At 36.6% G+C, this 22152-nt stretch overlaps 1 protein-coding gene across 1 annotated transcript in view; it reads left to right on the top strand.

The window, feature by feature from the left end:
• NECTIN3 (nectin cell adhesion molecule 3) overlaps positions 1 to 15591 on the top strand; it is a 64652-nt gene extending 49061 nt beyond the window's left edge. Inside the window, exons 6-9 of the mRNA XM_030235160.2 lie at positions 2261 to 2399; positions 3729 to 3810; positions 11019 to 11081; positions 11579 to 15591. Of these exons, the coding sequence (XP_030091020.1) occupies positions 2261 to 2399; positions 3729 to 3810; positions 11019 to 11081; positions 11579 to 11755 (461 nt within the window). The 3' untranslated portion in view covers positions 11756 to 15591. The remainder of the gene's footprint in view (positions 1 to 2260; positions 2400 to 3728; positions 3811 to 11018; positions 11082 to 11578) is intronic.
• Positions 15592 to 22152: the final 6561 nt, after the last annotated feature.

Raw genomic sequence — 22152 nt, forward strand, 5'->3', positions numbered from 1 at the left:
GCTGAAGCAGTCAAGGAACTGTTCTGATATAATCACAAGACCAAAGCATCTTCAAGAATTCTGTACCTAAGAATGTATATTAGTTAGTTGAGGCTTTCTCACTTCAAGAAGAGGGCACTCAGTGTAAACTAAACTTAAGCCAATTAAAATGCAGTAGTTAGGTGATCCTTCCACTGATTCATGTACCCGTTCTTCAGAAAATCTTCAGGAAAAATTATGAATTGTGCTTGTGTCATAGTTTAAGCCCAGCTTGCAGCTAAGCGCAACTGCTTACTTTCCCCACTCCCATCTCTTCCAACCGTGGTGGAAGAGGGGAGGAGAATCAAAAGCAAAACTTGTAGGTTGAGATAGGAACAGTTTAATAATTGAAAACAAAGTAAAATATAATAATAATAGTAATGGATAATGAAACGGGGGGAAACAAACAAGTTATGCACAATACTTCTTTCTGGGTAATTTACCCAGTTTATATACTTGGCATGGTGTTCTGTGGTGTGGAATATCCCTTTGGCCACTTAAGGTGATCTATCCTAACTGTGCTCCTTCCTAGTTTTCTTTTGTGCAGCTCCTCACTGGCAGAGCATGAGACACACACACACACACACACACACATATGAAATAAAAGTCCTTGACTTAGGATAAACACGACTTAGCAAAAACCAAAACATGGTGGATTATCAGCACTATTCTCATGATGAATCCAAACCACTGTACAAGCTCCTGAGAAGAAATTAACTCTATCCCAGCCAAAGCCAGGACAATTTATAGTGTCCAGGCTGGTATCTGATGGACACATGGAGCTTATGCCAGGAAAACCGATATATAAACCAACGGTGGTATGTTGCATTCATCTTTGAGGAGCAAAGTAACTTCTGCAAGTTATTGCTCTAGGACTTTATTCCTTAACATTAAGGAAGTCACAAAAAAAAAGCTTATTTCAGCTTTTTTCAAGTTACTTAAATATACTTTTTGAGTGCGATCCCAGGGGGATATTCATGTCAGATCTTTGATAAACAGTGAGGGGACAGGAATTGCTTTATTAGAGTGCAAGTCAAGTGTTGTATTTTGGGTTGCTTTTTTTTTTTTTAATTGAGGGGTTTTGCTCAGCTTTCCAGCATACAGGCAGAACAACATAAGAAATCTGAGGAATTGATAAATCATATTGCGTAGTCTCAGGGTTTTTATCTGTGAATAGAATATACAGTTGAAGAGGTTCTCAAAATTTGCCACAGTAAGAGATTAAATAAAGAATGGTTGTGTTGCATTTGAATAATAATAAAGTAGACTGCTTTAGAAATACATTGAAGATAACTGTTAATTTTCAATTTCTTCACTGTTGAATTTTGTGATTCAGTACTCAATGTAAATGAGAACATTATTTAATGTTTGCTGCCTAAATTTTGTAGGTAAGTGTTTAGTGCAGCTGACATGAATTATTCTATTTGTGAAACTTTTTGTTGAGCCTGCTGGCACAAGTTTAAAGTACTGATGATTTTAAGTTAAAGTATGTTTGCAGCTTTTTTGAGTTTTGAGACTTAAAATTTGATTTCTAAGCATACTGAAAGGAGTAGCCTTTACAGACTGACAAGTATGCAAATTCAGTATGGGTGTTGTTCACCATTGGATTCATCAAAAGAAAAATGCTGTAAAAGGAAAAAAGCACAGCTTTTTCTTTCCCTTATTAAAATTTATTTATAAAAATTACTTTCTTGTTGCTTGAAGTATGAAGTCCTAAAGATGATAGGTGGTCTTAGGGTTTGCTTTGATAAGTGTAAGCCAAGTATTTAGTGTTTGTTTGCATATTCGTTGCTCCTAGTAGTTAGTATATCGGGTTTTTTACCCTGATCTTAAGTTTTTCTTTTTTGCTTTCTGCAAACTTAAATGCCTTTAAAGAAAGATTATCAATAAACCATAGTTGCCCTTGTTTTTGAATTAACACCTTGTTAAGCTTATTTAAGTGTAAATCATATGTTTTGTAATGTCATCTTATCTTGAAATTGAGAATGAAAGCATGCTGCTAGTACTTAATAAAAGTAGTCCATAAAATTTTTTAAATCAAAAATTTTGATTTCATGAACTCTCTGAATTCCCCCAGTTTTTTAGTGGGTAAGTTGAAGCAATACTGCAAAAGTGCAGGGCAAGGCTTTCTGTTTGGCAGTGGAAGAAAAAAGCATTTCTCAGAACAGCGCTGAAGTAGATTATCTGAGTATTGAAAGTATATAAATTTCTTAAAGTTGTAATGTATGCTGTCACATTGCAGATGTGCCCTTTAAGCAGACATCTTCTGTTGCTGTAGCAGGGGCTGTGATTGGAGCAGTCCTTGCTCTTTTTATCATTACCATCTTTGTAACAGTGCTGCTGACCCCAAGGAAGAAAAGGCCAGCCTATCTTGACAAAGTGTGAGTATGTGTTGGACTTTTTTTTTTTATTCAGTTAAAAGCAATATGCAGAAAGAGTTTGTACAGTAATTTAAGTGTCTGTTTAATTTAGCAGCTATTCAGCTTTTGTAATTTCAGGGCTCTATTTTCAGAGTACACAAATGTGAAATCACAAATTTCTGAGAAAGAAATAAGGAAGGTAAGAATTACTTTGGAAGTAATATAGAGCTTGATCTCTTGAGAAGTTTTGGGTTTTTTGAAAAAAAACTGCTCATGGATTTAACTGGAGGGCAAAAAAGGGTTCCCTCTTGACTGGTGCCCGTGACTGCTAGTTTGTTATAACTGCAGGTCTAACTTGCAGTTATAACAAGGTAAATTGGCCATGCTTTGCAAATGTGAAGCCCCCCTAAAATTAATCCTGAAATGTTTGTAAAATTAAGCAAGCTTCCACAGATACATGCTTACTGACTTCCTGTGCTTTCTGGAATGTTGGTCCTTTCTTTAAGCCTCTGGCACAGACGTGCTGTTTACTTTATTCAATGTGGTCAAACAAAAAAGAAGGAAACAAAATCATCTGAAAAGATGTTGTCAGTTAAAGTGGATGATGTCTAGATTCTGTTTGGAACATGCATAAAAAAGTGTCAGGGGCTTAGAATATTTGTAAATATGTGTCTTTTTACATCCCATATACAGTTAGCACTAAAACTGAATTAGAAAGGTTGCTCTTTTCTTTAAAGAAAACTAAAGTAAAATAATTAAGAGCCTTTAGCATAAGTTTCCTCATTTGGATTGAGCTAGCAAGATGAATCAAGAGTCTTCTTTTGAGCAACTTTTAACATGGTTTCTCTTAAATTCTGTATCTGAAGCATATTTCTATGAATGATCTTAAATATTTTAAATTCTTTTATAACTACTTGCTTTCACTGAGAAAGTTAAAATAGAAAAAGTCTTGCATGTAAGAATTGCTAGTAAGGCTTTCTCAAAGGCTTTTTAAGGGAAGGCTATAATTACAAAAGTTGTTCAAGCTGTATCTTGTAATTTAAAAACTGTGTTAGATACCAGTAGTTTCTAATCCTCCTTAGTTGGAGTGTATGGGGGGAAGTCCAGTCCGCTTAACGCAGGATGCAATAAATAACAAATTATGGGTAGTGCTTTACTACGAAAAGTGTCTGCCTGAATAATAGCCAGTGGTAGACATATTCCATTTCAACATATCACATCTAAGTCATTGCTGACTGAAAGGTGTTTGTCCTGAGTACTGAATGCTGGGTGCTTTGGCAGTTGTTATCTGACCATTCAATTAGACTTCATCAACATGATGTGTTATATTCTATTCCCTCTTTACTACAGGATTGATCTTCCGCCCACTCACAAACCAGCCTCGTTTGAGGAGAGAACATTGTCAGTGCCACAGAAAGAAGCTATGCTTCAGGTGAGTAAGTGTTTATATGCATCTTAAATCGACTTAAGGAAAGTGATAACTTTGCTTTATTATGTTAACTTTGTCTGATTTTCCCTTCCTGGTAATACATGGAAACCTTTCAATGGTTTCACAACCAAGCTATTTCTCTACACATGTGATATCCCAATCTCTTATCTGTAATGTTAAAGTTATCCTTAGAGGTGGAAACTTATAGACAGATCATCTTGTATTTCTAAAAGCCTTTGACAGACACAGCTCTTTTGAATTAGGAAAACCTATGGTTGAAATTCTGTGGTAAGAGAATATACATAGCTTTATAAAGCAGTCTTCATAAGAGGGAAAAATTATGCTTGTAAACTTAAAAACTGGCTTTATCAAAAGCTCCCTTGCTAGTAACAACTGCCATTCTTTTGAGTTATGAATGGTTTAGGGGTGGATTGGAATTTGAGCTTTGACATGGCTAATCTGCCAAAGTATGAGTTTGAGTCTCATTGAAGATCACTAAATCACTTTTCAATATTTGCTTAATTAATTATGTAACTTCTAATTTTATTTTTTCTGCTTGCATTTACCAAGCAAATGACCCATACGAATTTCATTACAACAGTTGAAATTTTAGTGTGCTTTCAGGGGTAGCTTCTTGTCATCTAAAGTAATGCTGTCCTCGCAAGACAGCAATAGGCAAAAAACTTCTTTACCAGCATTTAATGTTTGTGTGGGTGTAGTCTGATCAAACCACTTTGTAGAGGTCACACTGGAAAGCTGATTCAAATAAATAGTTTGAGTAAGTGGGGAGCAAGGAAGGGTAGGGCTACATTATTCTTTACAGCATGGTTTTGGGGTGGGTTGGAGTGCTTGGGAAACCCCAGGTGAATTCAGGCTTCTCTTGCACTAGGCATTATAGAGGAGATCTGTTCTTGAGAGGTCATTTAAGCTAATGTCAGTTGTAGATCCTGGCCATGCCCTCTAAAGTGTCTTGTGTATGTGTGTTTTTTTATATTACATTAATCAGTCAGATTTTTTAGATTTCTGCTTACATTGAAGAAAATTTCCATCACCTATCAGTATTTTTAAGAATTAAAATGTAATTGTTTTTAATAAAATTTTTGTTCCATCCTCAGTACATACCATAAATAATGTGATTCTAACCACTGATGTGCTGAATCATAACACTGAGCTAATTAAAACAATCATTTGTTTATAAGAAATATCATTTTTCCAATACTATGGTGTATCTTTGCAGTTTTAAGGGCCTATAAAAGTCCTTTCTCGTAGAGGGGAGAAAAAAAATCTTCACCTACGTTTAAGAAGGATTTTGGTGGAGTTCTTAATAACGTTGAAAATATTCTTGTAGATTTTCTTTGTGATTGATGGTTACTAAAGCTCACCAAACACCAGTTGCTGATAAAAGCTTTCCTTATGTCATATACTTTACAGTGAGTAATACTTGTGTATATTGTTGCTGAGTGAAGCAGGAAACTATTCTGAGATGCACTTCTGCAGTAGTAGTGGATCTAATAGTAGCAGCCTGATGATTATAACATTGTGAAGGTAGAAAACCTTTTGTTGGCATAAAGAATAATTGGTTTTCATCTTCTTACCTTAAAGGTGGTAAAGTACCAAAGGTGATACAAAAGAACCAGTGCTTTTCTGTGCTCAGGATGGGTATCATAGCTGTTTCTTCTGTTACTACAGTACTCAACAATCACAGTTTTTGATGGGTCATTCTTCTGCTAATATTTCTGCTTAAAGTATTTGAAAAGTATTCTCTTGCTTATAGAAACTAAATATATGGTCTATTGTGGTATTTGTGCATCTGTAGTGCTGCTAGATGGCAAAATTACAACACTAGGAAATGCAGTTATTTGTCCTTTACAGAGCAACTTATAAAGGAGGTAGACATAAGAGAAAGTGTACCTTATTGCTTTCTTCTTCAGAACTTTGCTGTCTTTGAATTTTTTCTAAGTTGTGCTTACCGTGACTTCTGTTAATGGGTACTAAAGAACTTATGCTGAAGCTGGCTTGGAATGTTTAATTAAATGTAGTCTTGGAATGTTTAAATAAATGTTTTATGAAAATGTATTTTGTAAATAGGGAAAAAATCATAAAGAGACCGAATTGAATATTTGTTTTCCACAAGTTAGATAAACAGAGTTTTAAGTTGTTTTGGGAGGAGAAAGATTTCCCGTCAGGTTAGGTGTTAACCAGGCTTTATTTAAGAAATGGATGTTGCCACAACACTGTTAGTGTACCTTTTTTTTTCTCTCTGCGGAACTCCAGAACTGAAAAGACCTGGAGCTGGAAGCTGTCTTCCTAGCTGATACTGCCTCTAATCAGTATGTACTCTGTTATGCTTGAGGCAAGAGTTTCATTTTATCTAACAGAAATAAATATCAAAATGCTAACTTTAGCCAAGAAGTGATTGGTTGTATTGTTTTGGTGCACCAAGCCAACATTTGGATAGCTGTAAAGAGGCAAGAAAAAAAGTTAGCAGCCTGTCAAGATGTCTCATCCTGTGTGACTAAATGTCTGTACTCACCACTGTACTACCTGATGTTCCAATTGCTGTTGTGCTTACTTAGACTGAGATGCCAGGTGCGCCTCTCACTGGGTAGTTAAAGATGTAAACTTCTGGATATGCTAAAAAGAGCTGTAGCGGAAGTGTCACTGCTTTGTCAACCACAACAGATGATCAGTTCAGCCTGAGTGGAAATGACAGGCTGCACAAAGATACAAAGTAAAGAAGAGTGAATTTAAATGGTGTCTTCTGCATACTCACAATAACTTAGAATTGAAAGTGTATTTATTCAATTTAGGCTGATTCTGGTAAGTTGTTATAAATAATGTGGAAGTTTTTCAATCATCTCTGCATCTTTATTGTTCAAATCATGGACAGTAGCTTTTTTTAAAATCTTGTAAAGTATTTAAGATTCAGTACATGATGCTAAAATTCTCCTTTTTGTATCCCAGCAATCAAAATTTAAATAATTTTATGCATATCTGAGTCAGCAGGTGACGTTATTAAAAGGAAGAAAAATTAACTGGACCTGTGATAGTACTGGATAGCCAATGTCTTTCATGGATACTTCTTGAGATTTGAAAACTTTCAGCTTACTTTAAATATACATTCTCATTTACATGCTAGTGTTAATAATGATCTACCAGTATGTACAAGTACTATGTAACTGAGTACTCATAATTTCTCTGTACTGGTATTTGAAGATACCAATTCATGTATTCTTGTGAGTCACTTCAGAACTGAGAAAAACTGGTTCACTTATGGCCCTAAAAGAGGAAGGCAAAAGTCCAAAACATAGGAATACAATGGAAAAAATTATATTATAGCTTTATTTACTTGAAGACTTGTCAACTCTTTTGTCAGCAGCACTGTTACTTTTGTCCAGGTGTTCCTTTAATAATCATTGCAATGGAAATGCTATTCTGTTGCTCAGAACTATCTATTCCGTGAAAGAGTGGTGAGCAGCCTGAAGGTTACACCCTTGGTGAGAGAGGAATATCTGCTTAACAATGTGGTTTTTGAGGCGAATCAGGAAGAAGTTGAGCAATGGAAGAATTCCAGTGGCTTAGAGAGGAATTTTTCTATTGCATAATATTTTAAAAAGGAGCGTAAGAGGGTGCACTAATTCTGGTAGTCCTTGGCATCATTAGAGTAAGCTTTACTGTTTCAAACAATATATTACTAAGAAGCAAAACCTTATTTACTTTCCTCTAAACATGCTTGAGGTGGGCAGTCTTTGACAGTGTTAAAGAACTCAAGTTATTATTACCTTGACAGGTGCTTCTGAAGGAAAGAAAAAAAAATGTTTTGCACAATGCAATCCAGCATTCAGAGTTGTTGAAGGATTCAGAATTTTATAAGGCTCTTCTGTAGCAACAGAAATAAGAGTGGATAAGGGAAATGCAGCCCAGTAGGTATGTCTGGCCATGAGAAGACTGACTTGAGACTTGCAGCTTGGAAGAATGCCTCACTATTTAGCCAAGCAAAGTTCTTTAACTGTAATATTTGTATTACTGATCAAAACAGAAAGAAAAAGGTGAAGTTGTCTGAGCACCATTAAAAGTATCAAATACCATTTATCAGGTGATGATGTTTCTGAATCAAATTCAAAAACATCAGCCACTGAATTCTTAAACCTAGTATAATACTGATTAATGTCTAGATTATGGCTCCCTTACACTCTTCTATTTCTTTTCCTAATGCTTTATATACAGGTGGGAATATCTCTTCCTTGATGAAAAAGGAAGCAGTATTGTTATTATTTGCCTTAAACCAAAGAACTGTTTAGACAAACAAGATTGAATGGAAGGGAGCACAAAATGTGCATCAATAAAATCATCTGTATTGATAAAGGATCTTGCAATAGGAAAAAAAAAATACCAGATTGGGGTTAGAATGAGGCACAGGCTTTTTTTTCTTAGTGAATGCCTTTGTAATGGAATTTCTGAATTGGAAAGGATCAGAAAAGGTAAGATGAAGATTTTAGCGAGATAATTGGTTTTAGGCTTTTGAAGAACTGTTCAAGAAGGAAAATTCTTAGAGTAAAACCACTAAAAGAGGTTTTATGAAACTCTGCAAAATGTAATGGTAAGACAATGCAAACTTCTGTTAGGAATGCAAGTACAGAATCTCAGATTGTTTCTATGCAGGAAGACACAGACTATGTAGCTCAGCACCAGTTTTGTTTGACAGAATCCAATGATTTTGGTTGTCACTTGGTCCGTGCCTGTAAAATGTATAATTGCATTATCTAGCAAAGGTGTTGTCTTTTCATGCCATGTGAAATGATTTCCTTTGACTTTCAGTTTTAATTGAGTAACCAACTGGAATTTGCTATTCTTGGTTTACAGTGAGTCTCTAAATTATGTCCACATCCACTTTTGGTAGAATTTCTCAAGCAAGCCCATTTTTTTGTTGTTGTTTTGGTTTGGTTTTTTGTTTAAAGAACATTAGCTTTTGGTGGAGCTTTTTTTGGGACTTTTTTTGTTCCCCATATGTGTTTTGTCTCCTTGTGTGGTGAATTCATGCTCTCAGCTCAGGTATGAAAGAGTAATGCTGCCTGATAAGTGGTAAATCACATATTCTCAGAAATGCAGACTGCATTTTAGGACTGGAGAAGCAAAAGCACGGGGACTTTAAGGGCAGGAGGGCACACTTTGAAATAGAATTACAAGACAAAATGTTTGACAAACTAAAGTTGAAGAATGGACCTGTGAAGATGGTGAGGAATAATTGTTGGAGGAGTGGAAAAGGTTAGTTAATATTATATGATTTTTGAAGTAATTTTACATATTAAAACTTAACTCAAAATTGCTTCAAAACTTTAACTAAACAAATGTGGAAAGGTAAAAAGTTAAGGGGAAGGAGGAGAAAGTAAGAACAAAATATTACTGAGATTGGGTTCTCTTCAAAATCATCTTGAAAGTAAGAATACGGATGTATGACCCCTGGAAATGTTACCTACCTGTATGAATACTTGTTGTGGAGGGACTTCTGCACAAAGATCAGCAACCTAGCCTACTTTGTGTTGTTGTGATACTGTTGGGAAAAGATGGAAGTACAAAACAAAAAATTCATACAATTGTGCAAAGATTAGTTTTAGTTTGTACTCTGGTATCATCACACTTAACTAGGAGTGATGATACCAGAGTACAAACTGTACCCTAAATCATAATTCTTAGATGGCATTACTTGGTGTGATTTAGATCAGTCATTAACTCAGGCATTTGGTGATTAACTGCATGTTTGGAAACAGACCATTTCACAAATGTAGTTTTTCTATCATAATGGTGAAGAAAAAAATAAATATGAAAGAAGGGAGATTTCAATGCTTCTGCATGAAGTAACTTCTCATCCTCCAACATTCCCAAGTCCTTCTCCTCAGGACTGCTCTCAATCACTTCTCTGCTCAGCCTGTGTTTGTGTTTATGATTGCTCTTACCTGTGTTTATGATTGCACTTGAAAGGTGCAGGACTTTTCTCTTGGTCTTGTTGAACTTCACAAGGTTCACACAGAGCCACCTCTCAAGCCTGCCAAGACCCCTCTGGAGGGCATCCCTTTGCCTCCAGCATGTCACCACACCACACAGCTTGGTGTCATTGCCAAACTTGCTGAGGGTACTTCGATCCCACTGTCACATTGCCAAAAACAGTGCTAGTCCTGATACAGACCCCTGAGGAATGACACTTCTCACTGGTCCTTGCTTGGATTTTGAGCCACTGATGAGCCATCTCTTTGAGTGTGACCATCCAGTTAGTTTTTTATCCACTGAGTGGTCCACCCATCAAATCTATGTCTCCTCAGTTTAGAGATAAGGATGTCATGTGAGACAGCATCAAATGCTTTGCACAAGTCCAGGTAGGTGACATCAGTTGTTCTTCCTTTTTCCACCAACACTATGGTCCTGTCATAGACAGCCATAGTGTTGGTGGAAAAAGGAAGAACTCAAGGCTCAATTTGCCCTTAGTGAAACCATGATGATGGTTACCAACCATCTCCTTATTTTCTATATGCCTTAGCATAGTCTCTGCTCCTTTATCTTGCTGGGCACTGAAGTGTGACTGACCTGTAGTTCCTCAGGTCATCTTCTGTTTTTATATGTGTGGGTCTTTTTCCCATTTCTCAAACAGTGGGAACCACAGTCCTGCCACTACTTCTAATACAGGATGGATAGTGGGTTAGTCACTTCCTGTGAAAGTGTCTTCAGAACTTGCTAATGTATCTCATCAGGTCCCATGAACTTGTTCACCTCCAGATTCCTTAGATGATCTTGAACCTCATCTCTTACAGCGAGCAGTTTGGCTGGGGTGGAACTAATTTTCTTTGAAGTAGCTGGTATGGGGCCATGTTCGGAATTTGTGCTGAAAATAGTGTTGGTAACTCAGGGAAGTTTTTTATTGCTGGACAGCATTGGGACCTATTCTGCCCTGCCAGCAGATGGACTTGGGATGTACACAGAAGACTGAGAGGGAGACAAGATACTGGGAGAGGGAACACACCTGGGACCAGTGACCTTTTTCTACAGGTCTTTTTTCCACCAGCTATTGGATTGTAAGAAGGATTCTAAATGGTAACTAGTTAAGACACTTCCTAAGGCAAGAGTGTATTTTGGGATAACTGGTGGTTTTTTGTATTAACCAAAACTGTTCTGCAGTTTTGAATCTTGACTTGTTTCCCCTGTAACTTTTCTTCTTTCAGAAAGAACAGTTTGCTTTGCAGAGCCTGTACAGAGAGAGAGATGCTGGAAACTTGAGGCACATGGTAAATAATAAGATGGCTTGAATTCCTGACTGAAGCTTTGATTTCATCTTGTTCCATAAAATAAACTTATAGTGTTGGTTTTCATGAACAAAAAAATATTTGTCCATCCTGGGCAATAACTGTTGGGTTGTGTGAGTTAAGTTAAAAGTGACAGTACCATTTTATTATCCTATAGTAGTTTGATGACTAATTTAAATACTTAAACACTCCAGCTTTCATTTCTTGGTGAATAACATAAAGCAGAGGAGTGCTGACAGACATTTTTGTGGTTGGTAGTTTGCTCTTTAGATTTATTGAGCTTTAGAGTCCAACTTCATTTGAAACAAGCATTTGGAATTAACTCTGTTGTTAGTGGAATTTTTAAGTTCCTGTTTCTTTGTTCATAGGGTTGTCTTGGAGATCACGTAGCTTTGATTTTGCTTAAAGCTTTAAGAAGAATAGGAATTGCAGGTTCTATACATTAACTATGAAACTTATTACTTCTTATGTGTGTTTAGAAAGCTGTGAATGGAAGGCAACTTATTTGTGGGGCTGAAGAGCCACAGGAACAAGAGGGTCTTCAGTCTACGTGTCCTGTTTATCAGCAAACTTACTTCAAAAATTGGAGCAACAGATACCCACAAGACTCAGGACCCGGAAGAGCCTACATCAATCCAAGGGAGCATTATGTATGATTCGGTACCCAGATGTCTTTAACAAGGGTTTTATTACCTGTTGACTCCATGACCCTCATGTCTTTTTGGCTTTCATTTCTAAAATAATTGGGATTTTTTTTTAATGTGTGAAAAAAAATGTATGGAGAATTTTATACAGGTAAACCATGTGGAATTTAAAACTTGCCTTTAGTATTTGGTATGTCTGTGTTTTTGTAGTAATATCGATCTGCCAAATGAGGAGAGCAACTTAGCTTTATTAACCTTCACAGTCGTAATATGTATAACCTGTATTTATTGGTTGGCACATGCCAAAATGCAGTTAAGCTTTTTTGCTGGCTATCTCTGGGAGCATTCTCTCTGGATATTTTACAATAACCTTACCCATATAAAAGTGAATAAGTATGAGCAAGACAACTGAATCCCTTGTGACATTAGCAGTCTCAGGCTGAACCATCTTAGCAAACTTGGGATATGATTTTGACTGGCCTTAGCTATTGATTTCTCAGCCAGCTCTACCTCTCTCAGTCAAACGAACAACTAGACTACCTCTCAAATACTGACTGGCTGGTCTATAAACTACACTGTTTGTCTTCCCACCTTGTTAAAAGTGAAGTAATTGCCTTATATCAAAAGCTTTTTATTGTCTATTGATTCTGCCTGTTGCTGGCTTTGGTTTTGCAGTTGGGTCTACATGACACTTAGTTGAAGGAGGTAGATGACTAGGCAGACAGTACTTTCTGTAAGTGTCTTTTCTGAAGCTACATCTTACTGTTAAACTGCTATTTAGCTGTTTTCCAAGTATGACTCCTATTTTAGATGCTGCAGAGTTTATTTTCCTTGGTAATAGATACATTCCTTGGTTTTTTCCTCAGTTTCCAACAAAACTGCCTGTGATGTATTCTTGTGTCTTAGCAAGAAAAGAAAAGCTTCAGTCAACTTCAAATGCTTATTAGCACTGTCCTATCATCTTAACCAGTAGTGTGAAGTAACTGAAGAACGTCCTGACATTACCAGTGCTAACAGTATCCCACTTGAATCTTTTTTATCTGTGGTAATGTTTAAAAAATTTGCTCAGGATCTTTCTAGAAAAATAAGATTTCCTGTGAACTAAAAAGTAAATATTTAGCAAGTAAAAATATGTATATAATGTGCTAGTGCTGAAATGAGCTCCTAGGACAATCTTAAAATATTTTAAGACAGTAGAAAAATGGGTTGTGTCTAAAATTTGCCAGAGAAACTTAAGAGACTTGAGTATTCTCTAAGTACATTATGCACATAAATACAGAATGATGATTTTTCGGTCAGGTGAGATGAAGGACAAGATGTTAAGAATGCTTGGTGTCATGCTGAAACTACCTGCTGTACAGAACTGAACGTTACTTCTGGGATATTACTGTGTTTTTCTGCAGGTGTTTGGATATTTTTAGAGGCTAGAGTCAAGCTGTAGAAGCAGCAGAATTGAAAGCTAGCATAGGTGAGTGTGCTGCAGGTAGGGGGCTGTTGTTAAACCTGTATTCAACCTGCATTCATCACCATCACAGTACAAGTTAATGAGATCCCTGTCCACAATTGGGCCAGGTAAATTAAATGCTTCTAGTTTGTTACAGGTAGAAGCTAAAAGATTATGGCTTGAGTGCCTGTATTATGGACCCTGTAGAAGTAGGTATTACCTGTTCTCTTGCTAAGCAGCTTTCTGTTAAATGATGTGGTTGAAGTTTACAGCTGAAGGAATGGCAAAAAGAAAGGTTGGGCAGAACCTGCTTCTTGGGAGCTATCTTTGAAGCATTGGCATCTTGCTTTTCTCTTAGGAACTGGGCACATTCATGTATATTGAGCAACTGTTTTCAATTTTAAAGTGTCCTGCTGTATTTGAGACTTAAAAAAGGGCTTGTGTCCCCCAAAACGGTTTTCCATAATGTTAGTTTAAGTAGCTACCTCTTTACATTAGCATTGCCTTGCCTATCCTTACATTACTGCAGTTCCAAAAAGCATCAACTGTCAGAAGATTGAAAGAAAACAGTGTTGTGGCCAAATGAATGACAGAACATGGAGAGGAGCTATACTGCTGAAGATAATTTGATCAATATTACTGAGCAAAACTTGATACCAAAAATATTTTAATAGACATTACAGAATGGTTCAAAACTGTTGCTGTGGCAGTGCTTCCTCTGCATTCATCAGTACAATGTGGTATGGAGCAGGTGACCACTTCAATCCCTTTTGCAAAAAAAAAAAAAAAACAATTATTTTGGATTCAGAAAAAACTCTTCTACTGTTTTTTACAATTATTTGCAGATACTTTCTTTTTTTATTTATTTTTGAAAGAGTTAAAACTTTAGGGGAAGGAAGAATGCTATCAACAAAGCTATCACTGTTTTTTTTAATTTGTAAAAAAAGCTTAAAAAATAAAAATGTAATCCAACTGTTTTGTCTAAGTTACATATCAACAAACTACAGAAAGGCTTGATTTGCAAACTACCCATCAGGATGTAATTTGCCCTAAAGTCATTAGGAAAATAGATTACCACCTACAGGTTTGTTGCCTGTGAGAAATGGTTTCTTTGCAATCTATTCAGGGACATTAAGTATATTAAGTTTTTGAAATGTTACCTTCAGTTTTAAGTGTGGCTGAATTTGGGAGTAGAGATTTGGCAAAGAATGCTCAGAAGAGAACAGAAAAAATGTCTGCTAATTAGGCTTTCTCACTAAAAGGATTGTACATATAGAAGTAAGTTTGATCTGCTTTTCTAAGATGTAGAAAGCATCCTTTTTTATTTTTATACATTTTTAAATGCTTGTATTTGTAATTTGACTGGAATAAAAACATTCAAAATATAAAATTTTCTTCTGTTGTTTAGATTTTAGATTGCTTAAAATGCAAAGTCTGGTAAAATGCATCCACTTTTTTGGTGTTATGTTTCTTCTGTGGTTGTATATGCAGAACATGTTATTTTTCCTAACTCTACCACTTTGGGATATTGTGGTGTTGCATGCTGAAATCCTTCTAACTTTCATCTTACATAACAGGAAGCATATAGTACTGTGTGAAAATGCAGTACTGAGGTGAAGGAAGCACCCAGAATCTCTGGTGAGGGAGGTAGGGAAGGAGGGAAAGATTAGTAATTTGCATCTCTAGCACTGGTAAATGTAAATTGTCCTCTGCCCAAGTATCTCTATATTCTACAAGGTAGTCTAATTATAAAAAGTCTAAGATTTAATGTTTGGAGTACATCCAGAATGACTGTGGATGCAATACAAATTTTCATTTGTATTGCATCCACAGTCTTAGAAATTGTACTACTAAAAGTAGTACAAAACTTAACAAAATATTATTATAGGACTCCCACTGTTCTGTCACAAATGATCTAATGTATTGTGTGTTGAGCTCAAGTAAAGCACAATAAAGATGTGTGATAATTTTTGAAGAGCAAAGGGAGACTTTTCACCTTCTGACTTGTGTACTTTGCATTCTTTCTGGCAATGTTACTGCTCTTTTGTCCTCTTGAGGGGACACAAGTTCAGGTGCTGTGTTGTTATAGGTGATTAAAATTCATTATAGTAGCTTTTTAATGCCACACGCCTGAAAGCGCTCTATCTGAACCACTGTGTTGTGTGAAGGCTGAGTGAGTGCTGTACCAACAAGTAATTGCAGAGCAGATGAAATTGTTTTGACAACTTGGGCCACTTCAGAGGTTGGTGACGAGGACAGGTAAAGCTCCAGGTGAAAAAAGAAATGTCTGTGTAGTTTCCTGCTTGACTGCCCTGTGGGAGGTGGCCTGGGGTTTTTTGTCCACCTGTCCAGATTATTGGGAGGTGTACATGTCCATGTACACGTACATGTCCAGATTATTGGGAGACTGGGTTTGACTTTCTGACAAAAGGTAAATATTTGATATTTCTGCATTTATTAAAAGGTATGGCATGGTTCTTAGTGAATAACTTAATACCTTTAGCTGAATTAAATCGCAAATGCACAAAAAAGGCATTGTGAATCTTAGTAGTAATTATTCAAACAATGTGAAAAACCCAAGTAGGATGTGTTAGGCATTTTAATCTGCACTGACGACCCCACAGTGAAATTTTTTCTATACTTTTGATACTTGATTTTATGCTATATCTAAATCTAGATCCTTCAATTGTCACTAGAAAATAAATTGTATTTAAAAGCCTACAAGTCAAACTGTGACTATTCTACCCCTTCGTGGGACTAGTAATCAAGACTGTAAATCACAATTGATTTCCAGCTTGGTCTCAAAATAAAGCAGACTTCAGCTTCCTCATCAACTGAGATAAATTTGCATATCTGGGCAAGGCTACATACAGAATGTGTTGAGTGTGCTAAATATATTAAAACATCATTTCAATTTGACTGAGTTTAGCCGCAGATTTATTATATTCCAATCTGAAGTGTACTAGGTTAAATTAGACTTATGGGAAATAACTTCTCTAATACTGATTGTCAGAGGAAGAAGTTTAAGATATGCTATAAAAGATTCCACTGCCTTTTTTGGTTGTTGCTTTTTTGTTGTTGTTGTTGTTTAGGTTTTTTTTTGTCCTTTTCCCAATGTTAGATTTTATTTGCTTATTACTGTTTTGGATCTCTTAATTATTACTTTTAATACTGTTGCCACATTAGATCCTGTTCTTAGGAAGGCGTGCCTTCCTAAGAACAGGATCTAATGTGGCAACAGTATTAAAAGTAATAATTCAGCTTCAGTTTCCCTGACACTTCATCTTGCCTGTCCTATTAAGAAGTCTTACAGTCCTTTGTATGACTTCAGATATTCTGTGCTTGAACAGCTCCATTCCTTGACAGCAGAGTATTTTGGGCCAGTATTATTTACCCAGTTCAGCTTATAACAAACTCCAGAAAATTACTCTTTCCCTGCTGATGTGTGGCTATGTGCAGTAAGAGGTTGTGTGCAGTGTGGCAGTGTACCCACAGAAGATGCTTCAGCCCTGCCAGTTGCCTCCTGGCTAGTCAGCATACAGGCAGACCGTTGTCCAGATGGGGTCTTTGCTGTCACCATAGTGTTTTGTACTTACAAGAAAAAGAATTCAGAGATATACATAACTTTTCTGAACTGCTGTCATAATTTGGGAATAATTGCTTTCAGGCACTACTTGTAGCAAAATCTTAATTCATTGTCAAGTAGAGCAGTTGGATTTCTGTCTTATGTTTGACTAACCTGGCTCTTTGAGGACCAGACTTCAGCTACTGACATGATTGCTCCTATTAAGCATAAAAACTGAAGGAGCCTGACTTTAATCCCACAATTAACAAAGTTCTTTGCTTCTGTGACATGAATTGAGAGTTAAGAGAGAAATGGCTGGGGGCAAATAAGATATCTTTGTATTAGCTTTAAAATTCAGATTGATGGGTAGCATCAAATGTAGATTGGTTTATTCAGCTAGGCTAAGCAAATGAACAAAAGGCTTCAGGGGTGGCCAGAGGAAGGAACACTCTGAGTTAACTGCTTTAGTGATGCTTGTGACATCTCATTGTGTTGCTTACTTTCATCTGTATCAATTTCTTGTGGCCATAAATACTGCTAATGACCCTGCATTAGTGGCAAAAAACCTGAATATTGAGCAAGGCAAAATGTCTCACCTGTTTGGATGTGTTTTAAAGAAGTTTTAAATCTGACTATTAGAAGATTGGTTCTTAAAAGTTCCACTAGCTTTAACAAAAAGTCAAGCCACCTGCTTTACACTTTCCCCTACCCTGAATTCTTCCTGGGTGAACTTCACACCTTAAGCCATGTGGCACATATGTATCTATTGCATGTAACAAAATTGACTGGTCTCTAATTTTCTAGGATTGGTGTGGCCATTACCAAGGTTTGTGTGGACAGAAATACGGTTTTCCAGAATTCCTCACTGTTGGATTGTTATTTGATCAGCCTGCAAAGCTCCTGATGTCCTCTGACTTTGTACACTCAGTGGTATAATTGCAAGTTCTCCTTCTTGCCTCTGTTCTTTCACAATGTTTCATTCAGTTCCATTGAGGATTAGTAATGAAAGCGTTTCACATTAAAAAGTTTTCAGGCATCTTAAAAGTGCCTGCTTGTTTCTATTAATACGGTAAGTTGTCTGTCTCCTATCCCTTCCCTCTACCTTTGCTCCTTCTATGTCCTTAGGGTTTTAATTTGTTCAGTCATCTCATATCTCTTTTTCCCAGCTGGGAGAGGTAGCAGTCTCTTCCTTAACCTCATCCATTTTTTTTATATTATTGGCGAAATTATTTCTCACTAATACACCTAGTTAGGGCTTTATTTACAAAAAAAAAAAAAATTACCTAATGCTGTTTTAAGATGAAGAGTAAGTTATATTTTATTCCATATTTGTCTCTTACCATTCTGCTCTGGCTTTTTGGGCCAGTGTTAATTAATTTTTGACTCTGTATGGAAATGGTTGAGGTTCAGTGTTGTTGAATTCTTTTTCTCCTCTTTCATATTCTGTAACAGCTTGAGGGATGTGGTGTGTCTAACTCCAAGAAATTTTCAAATTGGAAAATGGGTAACTTGTTAACATCAGCTGTTCTCGTTACAGCTGGACAAATTAGGATGATGTGACATTGAAGATGGTTGAATCACCTGACTTTCAGGTGACGGATGATGTAGAGTAAGCAAGAAAAATGGCAAACATGGAATGGAGCTTGGAGGAAACACTTCCTGCTTATACAGGAAGGTGACATTTAGACTACTTGCCTATTGCCTTCTTGAGACAGAATAGCTGGTGATAATAAAGCATAGTAAAGTATAGTATAATGATAACGTAATAGTATGGCTAGGAGTCAGCAAACAAACAGAAAAATATTGTTCTCTATCAAAGCAGTGACTCTCTGTTTTCTGAAACAATTTTAAATGAACCAAAGGTAACCACTGTCTACAAAGCTCCTCAGTTTTGGATGTGTCCTAATAGCAGGAAGAATCTGTTTAATCTGGATGTTGATCCTACTTAGCTAATTGTTGAAGGTTATAGTAGGTTATCCCAAAGCCAGTTTGGAGACAAAGTGAGAAATTTAGAATTGTCACTTTCGATTGTGTTACTATGAAATCACATTCAAGTTTCACCATCTGCTTAATGTGGGATCTGTATACAGCTTAATTAGCCACATAGCTGTGCCCTAGTCTTTCCAAAGATTCATCTAGAAAGCTAAAGATAATTAGATTTCTAGTGTCACTGATCACACTCAAGTGCCCGATTTTTCTCAGCAAGTATAATTCACCCCAAGTGTATCTGTGTGAAATAAATGCCCAGTGGATACTTGTATCTAAAAGCATTGATTATACGGTATGTAGTTTGAGTTACTGTATTGGGAAATAATTCAGTCTTTTCAACCGAAGAAAATCTAATTAACTAAGAAAATCTATTCTTTTAAAGACTGCTGAGGGAGGGGCATGGAAGAAGCTGCTGTCAACCCCCAGAATACAATGTCTCACCTGAAACAGCCACAGCAAGTAGTGGCGTTGGCTTCTCTTGTAATGGAAGCTTCAGCTTTCATGTAAGTCTTCCTCTTGGAAGACGGAAGATGAATCAGAGCTTTGCAAGCCTTTGCTTAGAAAAGCCATCAGCCTTTGGTGTCTAAAGATAAAGCTGGGGATGCACAATAGAGATGCCTGAATGCTGCACATGCTCACTGCACCTTTGACTTTCCCTTCCACTTGCCCTGTCTGTGAGGCTGCCTGGGAACCTCGGCAGTAGGGCTTCTGCTGCAATTCAGCTTCTCTTGACATCAGCAGCTGGATTTAACTCTGGACCACGTTCTGCCTCCCCTTGCCCTGTCCCCTCTGCTGACACTTTTAGCAATATTTTGGGGTTTTTTTTTTTTTTTAATTCCTAATGTTCTAGAGTTGAAGGAGCTGATGTTGGTGAGTTCTGAGATGGTGACTTAGACAAACTATTGCAGACCATAGTTTATGATTATGTAGTAGTAGGCTAAAGGATGCCCTGGGATGTTTGGAGCTGCTTTGGACCTACTCCAGGACCATTTGACAAGTACTGTGAAACAGTTCTGACGTGCATTAAAAAGGAGAGCTTCCTTAGGAAATCCCACAAAGTCATAGAGGTGATAGTGCTTTTTTTCTGCTGTTCATGTTTGATTACAGCTCACAGCATAATGTTCATAGGCAGATGGCATTTAATTTGATCACATACAATTCATGTCTTCCAGTTCCTGAGTAGACATTTGGTAAAGAGAGGAAAAAAACCCACTGAGGTGATATGCAAGTAAACTTTAATCTGAAATGAGCATGTTAAGGGCTATGCTTGCACAGTTTCTATGGGAGCTCACAGATAGTTTGAGATGCCAAACCTTGCAAAGAACTGGGAAGAAAGTTTTTTAAATTCCATTGAACTTCCCTTAACTCCAGCTGGCCAAGTTGCTGCTTCTGTAAATAAAAATATTTCATTGATGTCACACAGTATATATTTTTTCTCTTTTTTTTTTTTTTTTTTTTTTAAGATTCAGGGAAATAAGCAGAAGAAAGTTCTTGTAAAGTTCCAACACACAATATGTATATGATGTGATGCATGTTGACTGATGCAGTTCTGGAAACTGTCTGTTACCTGTCACAAACTCCATCTTGGCATTTCTTACAAGTTTGATTGTATCTATAATAGCACACTGCAACAGCAAATGTTTGCTGGCTTTTATGACTGGAATTTTGGAATTCTCTAGGAAATCTAACTATTTTTCATATTTCTTCTGAAGCCTATTTACTACTTCCTCTTACAAAGATAGGTTTGCTGCTCCTCTGCATTTAACTAAGCATTGCTATATTGACATGGAGATGGAAATTTAATTTTGAAATATAAGGTCACTGTTGCCTATGCTTGACAGACATAACTAACAAGTTCTAAATGAGACCCCTGTATCTGGGGCTTTTGATTAACCTGTCTCCTTCCCTTTGTGACTTTAAATCTGAAATCTTTTTACTGGGCTTTGTGTTTTCTGAAGTCTGTGTATATAACACATGTATTTGCTTTGAATTACAGTTAATTTAGACTTACATGCCTGACATTTTTGAAGATGAAACTGAAAATAAGGGGAAAAAAAAAACATTAAAAAAAATTTATCAAACTGGATGCTGGTATGATGGTATATGCTACCACCCAAGTGCCAAAAGACCATTTTAAGAGCTGCCACTGAAGTCCCACTTGTTTACTGGAGCACTAAACAAATAAGGCTGAAGGGAATAGTGATTGTTGAGGACTACTGTGCATCTGGATAGCACTCACCCTATCTCAAGATAGCTTCTATTATAATAAGAGCCTGTATCTCATCCTGATTAACAACAGGAAATTATTAAAATATAATCAGGCTCTCTTCATTAGAAATGTTCTTGAATACTTTGAAAACTGTCAAATAACTGTCTTCAAAACTGAATGTTCCTATAAATAAAGTAAAAGAATAATGTTGTGTCTCTGATTTTTTTTTTCATGCACGTTTGGCTCTAATACCAGGATAAGCATACACTGGTTTTGTAAATGCAAAATACTAAAGCATTTTGGATATTTACATAGAATAGTGGGGACAGCTCTTCCATAAGGCTGAAATTCTAGAAAGTCACCATTTCAAGTCAGCTGGTGAGGGATAAAGATGGAGTTCAGCCTAGGTGTAAAATGTATTTAACTCTGCCATTGGTACATTGATACAGGTAAGCTGCTTGTCTTGCTGTTTGGATCTCCCTGGCTTGGGCAAGTGCCCAAAATGAAGTTCTTTCTTAGATGAAAAGTATCCCTCTGTATGTTTCCCTCTGAATTGCTCTGCTGTTATTGAAATGCTTCTTGTTCAAAAAATATGTTCAGTGAACACATGGGGCTTCCTGTAATAGGTTTTATGTACCTTCAATTAAAGCAATAAATGTCAGGACAAAGTGATTGTGCTTCCCTTTAGGCCTGTACAGTTGGTTACCAAAGAAAGCTGGTGGTCACTGCCGTATAGGTGGTCAGTGCTGCTGCCCTCATTAGGTCTGTGATTGCCTGAAGTAATTATTCTGCAGCTTAACATTTGTGCAATCAGCTGGAAGATACAGAGGGAATATAAAATGATGCAACCCTCATGATACAATGCTGCTGTGCCCCTTCAAGTGAATTTTCTCTTTTGAAACATAGATTTTTCCTGTTTTTTTCCAAATTGAGAGAGCACTGTATGTACGGTGATGTTGTTTAGTTGAAACTGACACACTTATTTATTTCCCAAATTGCAAATCTTGTAAAAAACATAGGTGAAGTTCTAATTTGAGCTGATACTGAAATTTTTCAAGAGAACCTACACTTCCATTCAGCCTTTGTGAAACCTGATGATATGCGGTTTTATTGTGAAGAGAAACCTAGTTGCATTCTGCAGTCTTCTGCAAATTCTGTGTATCAGATTACAAGGAAAAAAATGTCCTGCAACACAAGTAAGT

This window comes from Serinus canaria, chromosome 1 (genome assembly GCF_022539315.1).
Source record: "Serinus canaria isolate serCan28SL12 chromosome 1, serCan2020, whole genome shotgun sequence".
Lineage (NCBI taxonomy): Eukaryota > Metazoa > Chordata > Aves > Passeriformes > Fringillidae > Serinus > Serinus canaria.